This window comes from Cyprinodon variegatus, unplaced genomic scaffold (assembly GCF_000732505.1).
Source record: "Cyprinodon variegatus isolate N-32 unplaced genomic scaffold, C_variegatus-1.0 Scaffold291, whole genome shotgun sequence".
NCBI lineage: Eukaryota > Metazoa > Chordata > Actinopteri > Cyprinodontiformes > Cyprinodontidae > Cyprinodon > Cyprinodon variegatus.
This window is the reverse complement of record NW_015150744.1, coordinates 581637-590948: the sequence shown is the minus strand read 5'-3', so window position 1 is coordinate 590948 and position 9312 is coordinate 581637. Positions and strand designations below refer to the sequence as shown.

Below are 9312 nucleotides of genomic sequence, written 5' to 3'. Positions count from 1 at the left end.
AAAAGTGTTTAAAGTACTTTTAAAGTACATGAAATTATTTTTTGATGTAAAGAACCTTTTTATTTAAAGTACCTTTTAACTTAATATATTGTAAATGTGTTTTTAATTATTTAACTAGGCATTACCTTTGACGACTTAATGGTATAATTATTGTAAATAATTAGTAGAATTAGAATAAATGTTACATTATGACTCAATTCTTGACCTGGATTGATAAACTTAACCATTTTTTTTACTTTTTCATACCTGTATCTGATTAACTGTTTGACATGCAGGTATCTGTTTTAAACGTTATATTTTACTATCAGGATGCTTCAGAAATCACTGAGAGACTTTCAAACAAACATCATGTGCTCTGATCAAACGGGTGTCACTTAGGTTCTGACCCAGTTTCTAACTGCTCTTTCTTCCACCCTTTAACTTTCCTTGAAGTAATTTAGCATCATATTTTGATATACTTGATGCAAGAAGATATGGTGACATTTTTTAAAACTAGGAAGACGAACATTGAGGTCCTAGAAGGGCAGGTGAACAGCGGAGTGACATGGAAAAGTGAAGACTGCCGAAAAATCAGGAGGTTAATTTGAGTCCCTACCTAGAGACTAAGATTTGACCTTTTCATTGCTCCATCTCTGCATTAGACAGAGGAATAACACCTGTTTGACATCAGCCTTCCTCATTCACCACATGCAGGACGCCTGTACGTCCCCCCTGCAGTTAACAGACCTTCACTTAGGAAAAGCAACAGAGTGGCACATCTTGTTCTCCCTCTGGGAACAACTTCAACCTGACCTTGTCCCGATCAAACCGTTTCAACTAAAAAGTGCACAAACTAGATAACTATCATCTTGCAGTTAGCAGCATATCTATATCTGGAGTTGGTGTTGCTTAAAACTGTTTTCTACTGATGAGAAGGCAGACAAAAGAGACACAGATAGGTGAGGGAGAGAGAGGAAGCATCAATAAACCATAAAAGAGAGAAACACAGCACAAGTCTGAACTTACAAAGCAGTTGAGCATGGAGCAGGACACCCTTACTGCGAGGCTCATGTCGAGGAAAAGCAAGACCGTGGCTGAAAGACGAGCAGCACGACTGCAGCACGAGGAGCCGGCGCAACCATCGTCCTCCCAGCCAGCCTGGCCCCCCCTTTAACCCCTTTACCCCCAGCCACCTTTAGATGGGTTTCCTCCTCTTATGATGTGCTCATGCATGACATCCTATTCTCATTTAGGATCCCAACCCCAGCTCCCCCCTCACCGCACTCCACCGGTCCAGAGAGGGGAGAGCAAGCACGCCGGTGTCTAGGGACAGCCTCTGTTGCACGTGTGAGAAACAGAATAGTCCATGAAAGGTGGAGAGAAGAGCTGCAGTCCGAGCGAGCCGCTGAGCAAAAACTGTTGGAGGAGCTGCAAAAGCTGCAGATGGAGTAGAGGAGGGAAAAAAAGGGAGAGAAAGATGCTAAGCTCCACCCTCCGCGTGCATCAACCTTCCTCTCTCCCTTTGACACGCTCGCATCTCTCCCCCCGTATCCCTTTCATCTCACACTCCTCCCCCACCCCCTCCTTGCTCCACCTTTGGCGATAGCTCCTTACAGGAATACGGTTCCCCGCTAAGCGTCGTAGCAGTAGAGCTGACAGAATAAGCTGCCACACATGGGGCATCTGACAACTGCAGTGGGCTTCAACCCCCCTACCCGGCAGCCTGCAGCTTGGTGATAATTGTGGACACAATCATACATGAAATAAGGGACGATGGCACCTTATATCCCAGGAAGGAAAACCCTCCATCTGTTTAAAAAGGTAACAACACGGCTGATCCAGCACAGGGGGATGGGGGGGGGTGTGGAGAGCCATGGTGACACAGCATTATTCAGACTACTTCCTCTCCTTTTAGACTGCATCAGTGCATGCAGAGCTTTAAGGGGGAAGTCATGGAGCACAGAGCGCCCCCCCCAGCCGAGTCGTGACGGCTACTCACTGACGGCTGCATGACCCCACATTATGTAACATGGGTAATGAAGTACACAGAGCATCAGCTGGAGACAGACGGCAGCAAACGATTCAATCTACAGATGAAGGCATGAGATCCTGCCAGATACATCAGGGTATCACACAGCTGACTTTACTGGATGTATTTATGTTATTTGGGGAGAGGGTTTGATACATCCTATAATAAAGAAATATGGAGCATTAGAGGTCACTGAAATGCTGACGCAATAGGCGCATTTATTCGGCTTACACTCAACAATAAGAGGACATTTTTAAAGGGGTATTAAATCATAACCCAAAAAATTATTTCAGTTTCATTCCAACATTTTAGTCCGTAAATGTGCTTAAATTATAACATTAACCATGTTGGAAAAAAATAAAGTATAAGTAAGTGCACATTCCTTGAAATAAATGCATTTTCCCTTGATTTGAGCAGGTGGGAGGGGCAATTTGCCCCAAAAAATTATATGATTTATGTTTGTGATTAAAAAACAAAACAAACTAAGCCTATTTTCTTATTTCAACTGCACAGAATTTATTGATCCTGTTTTAAGAGCAAAAACGCTAATTCCATTGGCAGATCATCTAATTTACCTGCTAAAATTAAGGGGAAATAAAAAATTATTATTAAAATTATTAAAAATTATTGCTACCTTATTTTTGGTATCAAATTATCCAAGGGGAAAAAAAACACAGCTAGAAATTTTGATTAGAATTCACAAATTATGTTGTTTTTATTCAGGAAAGATAAGGGTGAACCATTTGTTTATATGTCCTGTTAAAAAGAACTACCAATAGGTTGTTAGTAGTATTGTTATCATTAAACTTTGGTCCATAAAAAAAAATGTGGTAAAACTTAAAAAAAAAAAAACTTAATATAGACATGAATATTTATTTGATAATTATAGACCGTTTATAACTCATACTATTATGCGATAAGTTCTATGTTATGTATTATTTCATCTCCATCAACTGTCACAAGAGCTAAAACAGAGAACACTTTAGGATCACTTCTGTTAGAATAAGAAAAGTCTCCTTCATTGACGTGTGTAATAAAGTTAAAGGACATACGGTTTGTTAAGCTGGGGAGAGAAAATGTCTGAAACAGTTATTCTTCGAGGACCAAGATTAGAGAAAGGACATCTGCTAATTACAAAACCTATCAGACCTATGCGGCAACACGCTGCTCTGCTGACATCATGTGAGGAAGTGGACACCAGTAGGAGGAGTGAACCCGACTTTGATGAAAACGTGTTCATTGTTTACTCTGCAACCTTGTGATCTGGTTTGAGCCTCAGCGCTGATCTCTGTAACCGTTTCTCTGCATTGCTTAGAATAATTAAAGTTAAAGTTTAGTTCCGTTTGAGTCGTTTCTTTAAACGATGTCATTACTGTGAATCCTTTCTGGTGAAAAAGAGCTGAGGGGAAAGTCCGGTTTATAAATAACAGTAATAAGACTTGTGATTGAGGAAGTTTTTGTTCAAAAGTAAAAATTTAAGTTTCTATCCAGGTTTAGTCAGACCAGGGAAGTCAAACTGCCAGTGAACCAAACTTCACATCACATCTTTACTGTGGTTGTTAACTAAAATGGTCTGCATGCCACTTTAATATTTAAAGTGTTACAACTATTTTATCATTACTACTATTATTATAACAACTTTTTCCTTAATTAAAAACCTGTTCTTATGGTTCGTTATGAAGGCCAAAAAAAATTAAAGACACAGAAATACTAACAAATTATATACTTTTTTTAAATCCCAATTTTTTCCCCCTGAAATAATTTGGCATTCATAAATAGGCCAACAGATAATCCCCAAATCTCTTATTTGATTCGCTTAATTTATAAAATTCAGTTTTTTTCCTTTAAACACTAACATGGTCCTTTGTTTACCTTTTTTCTCCAGTAATCCCCACCTCTAGTTTGATTTATTGGAAATGAGTTTTGTTCCATTACTGCTGCAAGCAAATACAAACATTTTTGTTTTGTTTTTTTATATTTATTGTATCTTTAAGATTTTTTAAAACATTTTTCAAATTTCTATTTTTTGGATTGGGTTTCGGAAATTGTGTTTTTTTTCAAATGACTTTTTATTACATCACATTCTCTTCACCTTTAAGCCTCATGCAAACACTCAGACACTGACTACTAACATTTATGCAGACCAATAGAAATGCATAGGAAGTAGGGCCACCAGAAGGGAAGGGAATGTTAACCATAATCAGCAAATTAAAAAGAATGCAATTCATAAAACACAACCCAAAGAAAACATATAAAAAATTGTTATAGAAAATATAGTATCATATAAAAAAAATAATCAGAGAAAACAGCCTTTACTCTTTAAAACGCTTTTTAAAAAGTTTTTTGTTTTGTTTACAAAACGTACAATTATGGAACAAAATTCACTCCATACATTTTGAATATGAACACAACCTTAATAGGAATTATTACATTCATATTTATACAAAAGGTTAAATGAAAAAAATAAAACAAAAACTAGAATTTAACTCACTTTGGTGAGTAAATAAAAATACAATTTTCCAAAATCTTCAATTATTTTATTATTTCTCGACTATTAAAATATACAAAACTTTGACCCAGAAACACAATGTCTGCAAAAAGTTACACCAAGTTTTAATCGATCAGATTTAGAACGCCTCATTAAGTGCTGCATCATGGAAACAAAAAAACTGAAACAAAAAAAAACTGAAGTGAAACCAAACAAAAGGCTTTAACAGGGGATTTTTATGGACACGGGGAGTGTTGATCAATTGTCAAAAAAGGGGAAACATTTCTGGTTCAGTCTTTCCTTGGAACAGTAAACAAAAATAAACCACTAATTGTCTAAAAGCGAACAAAAGCATTACGTACAAACATGCCAGCTACAGCTGGTGATCTCAGGTGATCCAGCCGTGAAATCACCTGACACTTTTCCCTCAGGGACAAACCAACAATTAATTCAACATTCAAACAACCGTCACATGATATGCTGCTCTTTGCAGAAATATTCTTAACCCTTGAAGACCTTCAGGTTGTCACAAAGCAGGGAAGTTTGGGGCAAATAATTTGCCAACTTCTGAAAGCAAATTTGATATATTTATATATGGCTGTCAGACCAAGGAAGACTATAGAAAAAAAAAAATAAAAAAAAACACATTTTAAATTTTGTTTTTATAACGTAATTATCTAATGCATCACTTTCCTACAACTTCTATTATAATAAACATGGGTAGTTTGCAAAAAATTATACTGTAATCAAAAATGCAGTTTAAACAAAAGTTTCCAAACAAATCTCACCTTTTCTTATCCTTTTAACTGCACTTGCAGTTAAAAATGTATGAAGTTCATGTGTGATTCTCCGCCTGTTTGAATTCAAAGGCTCTGCTTTAAGCAGCCACAAAAGTGAGCACCAGATTTAGGCTCTGTCTCCGGGTTTATTTTGGGAAAACAGGGCAGCGAGTCACCAATGCATGGTGTCAGCCTACATGTTCACAGATATAGAAGAAGTGGAGGATACATTATGCTTGATGTCCAACTGGTCAAATGAGTAAAGGTCAAACCAAGAACCTAAGAGGTTTGGGACACTTTTTTGACAATAAAAAAAAAACATCAATCTGGTGGACTTGTAGATGAAGAGTTCACTGTTACAGGAAGCAATAAAAAGAGTATCATTCACAAAAGTTAGTGCCAGAGTTGCATCCGACTGAGCAAAGGAAGTAGTAAGGAAGCAACATAAACAGGGTCAAACTGTTATGGAAGCAAAGGTCCCTGCAGACCAATTATTAACAGCAACCTTAAATGGCCCCTCAGGCCTCCATTATAACCTACTGGTTAGTGCTTGAACCGCCCACACCTATGCAGTTCACCTACAAGCTGAAATTCAGAGCAAAACACACCTTTACTGCCTGTGGGGCGGTTATACCAACTTCTCTCACCAACTCCAAATGATCATACAAGGCAGCTTTTCATCACACAGCGGGTAGAGAGGCAGGAGCAAAATCAACGCCATTGTCCTCGCTTCCATGATCCCATTATCCTGCTAACAAATGAGCTGCATGAGAGGACAACAGCGTGAACTCAATACCTTCCATCTTGTTTTGGTTGAGAAGGGAAAAAAAAAAAAGGAGCTTGAGGCTGGGAAGCAATTACAATCTACCTCACACAAGAGGGGATTAACAGGATCACATTACCTGTAGAAGCTACTAGTAGAAAGGAGTCACACAATCCCACCTGAGAATCTAAAGCTGAAAAGAGAAAAACTTCAACTGGGCAAATGTGTCCCTGCCTGAACCCATTTAGTAGCTTACCGGGGAAACAAATGACTTCCTGATCGAATTAAAGACCAAATAGGTCAAACCACTTATGCAAAAATACTGCCAACAGAAATGAAGATACATAAATCATAAAGAAACAATATGACCCTGGGTGACCTCCCGGGACCCAATGACGTTAGGGTGTGTTCAGTATACCTAGCATTGCTGTTTAAGTGTGGCTGCACAGGCGGAACATAAGCGACCACACCCAACCCATCTGTAAAGCACCAAGAAAGGCAAGAGAAGAGAGGAATGGACTTAAACTTCACTGCTAAATATTCGCTTTTACACTTCCTGTTTCGGTTCCTCTCAGGTTCAGAGAGAAACTTCTCAGCTCAACCCCAACTTCTCTTGTCTGGAAATATGTTGGCGAAACAGGCTTTAGTGAATGAAGAATTGTGCAGGAGATTATAAAAAAACTGTTGTGATTTGGCTAAACTTAACAACAGAAAGCTGTTATTAGTCCATGAACATTTTGGTAGGGTAATTCTGTGTGTGGAATATCAGGAAAAAAATGTCAATGTCTTACAGACTAAAGTATCAACAAGTCGTATCAAAACAGACAAATATGCTAATATTAGTGTCACACTTTTCTTGGCCCTCCAGTTCTAGGGCCTGGGGCATTGATCGAGGCTGGACCACTCGCAGCCAAAAATTATTTTGGTCGCTGGCGGGTGGGGCTAGTTTACTAGGCTACCTGAGTAATTTAATTTCCCAGGTGCTTTGGTTCCACTAGAGACTGAGTGCTTTTCAAAATCATCCGGGCTTTGTGAAGGGGAGGGAATGTGTTCAGCAACATATTCTGCAGCGTTTTGTTCTACCAGAGATGGCAGTAACCGAAGACGGTGCGTGAACAAATCTTGTTTTAACACTTTTGTTACAAAAAGAATTTTAAGATTATTTTAAACACAAAAGTACACCAAAGTTAACCAGTTTCGTCAGTGTTTTCAAGAATTACAACTGAATCTGTATCAAAGAGGCAGAGTCCCCTGCTGTTATTTAAGCCCAAAAGTACATCTCAAAACGTCATCAGTGAATTGGGTTAATCAAGATTATGATCTTACTTTTAAATACACTTTTATACAGTGGTCCTGCTATCAGTCCAGTCTGGCTTCAAGGTTAGCTAAGCTAACTGGGTTGCACTGGGAATCCCTAGTGAAACCCCGCCAAGGACTGTAAGCGTTTCCTGCTACCTCATATCCGTTTGACGAACTCTAAGTGAATCTAGTAAAATCTAGCTAACATTCTCATTAAACTGATTCTTCACATAAACCTAATTCAACAGAGTGTAACCACTTCATATACATGTTTTGTACTTTTTTCCGCTTTATCATGGTTTTACGCTGACAGCACAGCAAGAGGAGAGATCACGAGCTGTCCATGATCTTCTGGAGATTCTTCCATCAATGACTTCATTTTCTATTTATCAAGTTAAGGTATTACTTCCATGTACTCGCAGACTAGATTTATTAAATAACATTTTATCTAAAAACATTCTCTGTGCTGTAGATATCTGATAGTTTATAACAATGAAAGAAAAATAACCGTTAATCAGTTTTTCGTAGTTGTGAAGAAATTATGCAGTAACAAGAGTAACAATTCTGACCAGATGATTTAAAAAAAGAGGAAGAGCTAGACATCAAATACATATTTAAACCAATTTATGTATGTAAAAGTAAAACTATTTGTGTGTGCTTGTTACCGCCACCTGCTGGACTGAATGTGTAGAGCAGTTTTTCTTAGGCTAAATGTCCCGTTGGTTTTGGACGAATAATGCTGACTAATAACCAGATATTCCTTTTACCCGGGTAAAACAATTCCTATGGCTTTATATCAAGGAGCTTTCAATGTAAAAAGGGTGTTGATGTGTTTTAGGCTACATGGTATCAGAACATCATAATGACTTTTCTTAACTAGTATATTTGCTGTTAGAGTTGCATTATAATTTTCCATTAAAAAGCTTCTGTTGTGCTATGCTATCTAAAGTGTGTGGGACGCAGCGTTTCATTTAACTGCTTATTCATGGCACTGATATTAAAACAGTAAAGCCTGGCATAAACTGTACAATATTTTCACCCGTTGTACTCAGCTACAGCTCAAACTGTACAACGAAACTGCAGGTTTTAAAAGTTCACAGCTCACGATGCATATTCGATACACTGTAAGGCTCTGATGCGATCTAACTGCTCACACCGCGAGTCTAAAAACCACGTCAGACTCAGCGCAGATAGATGGCACTGGTCGGACTCGTCAGTCTGGAAGATGAAGAAGAGTTCCCTTGTTTGCACATTCACAGTGCACAAGGCTCAGGTAGATCAGCTTGTAGCTTTGCTTCAACAACAGGATTTGCCCACAGGTACATCACGAGGGACGACTGAATTTCAAACGTGTTTGATTTTCTTCCGACTTTAAAATTCCTGATTGGGAGGTGGCAGCGAGAGGCTAATCGCCCCTAATTAGAGTCAAACGGGAAGTGAGAAAAGCTAAAATGATGAAATTCTGACATAAATATCTTATTTCCGACTGCAGAATTGAAAGAATACTTTTGTTTAAATATTAAGTATCTTGAGATCTGGGTTTAATGAGCACTTAAATCCATGAATCCATGCCTGAATACAATGGCTGAACTATCTACTTAGCAGGAAGTTTTCAGATTTCTGATTATTCGATTCAGGTTTGTGAAAGCTTAAGGTTAATACCTCATATTGATTTTACTTAATGGCTTATATCATCTAAATATCAACTGAGGTCAGTGTTAACTTTGGCAGGAGACTCCAGTGCCATTCCCCACAGGTTACCCCACTCTTCAAACTGTTCCAGTTTTACCATCATTATAGATGGGGTGCTCAAGAAAAGGTTTTAAATAAAAACTTTCCAATGAAGATGGAGCCGGTAAGGAAAAAACTAGAATCCTTTTTTAAAAACATACAATTTAAACTCAGTCTCTCTGAGTTTGACGTCTATAATTTTAAATGCAACATCTATAGCGTGTTTTTCTTTCCGTGTATATAG

General features: G+C 38.1%; 1 protein-coding gene across 4 annotated transcripts in view; it reads right to left on the bottom strand.

Annotated features, from left to right (window-relative positions):
* mtmr4 (myotubularin related protein 4) overlaps positions 1-9312 on the bottom strand; it is a 58810-nt gene that overhangs the window by 37811 nt on the left and 11687 nt on the right. Inside the window, exon 1 of one of the 4 annotated variants that reach the window (XM_015383675.1) lies at positions 1006-1401. The exons of the other annotated variants lie outside the window; for them this stretch is intronic. Coding sequence (XP_015239161.1) covers positions 1006-1050 — 45 coding nt within the window. The 5' untranslated portion in view covers positions 1051-1401. Of the gene's footprint in view, positions 1-1005; positions 1402-9312 lie in introns of those variants that run through there. 4 annotated transcript variants of the gene reach the window in all.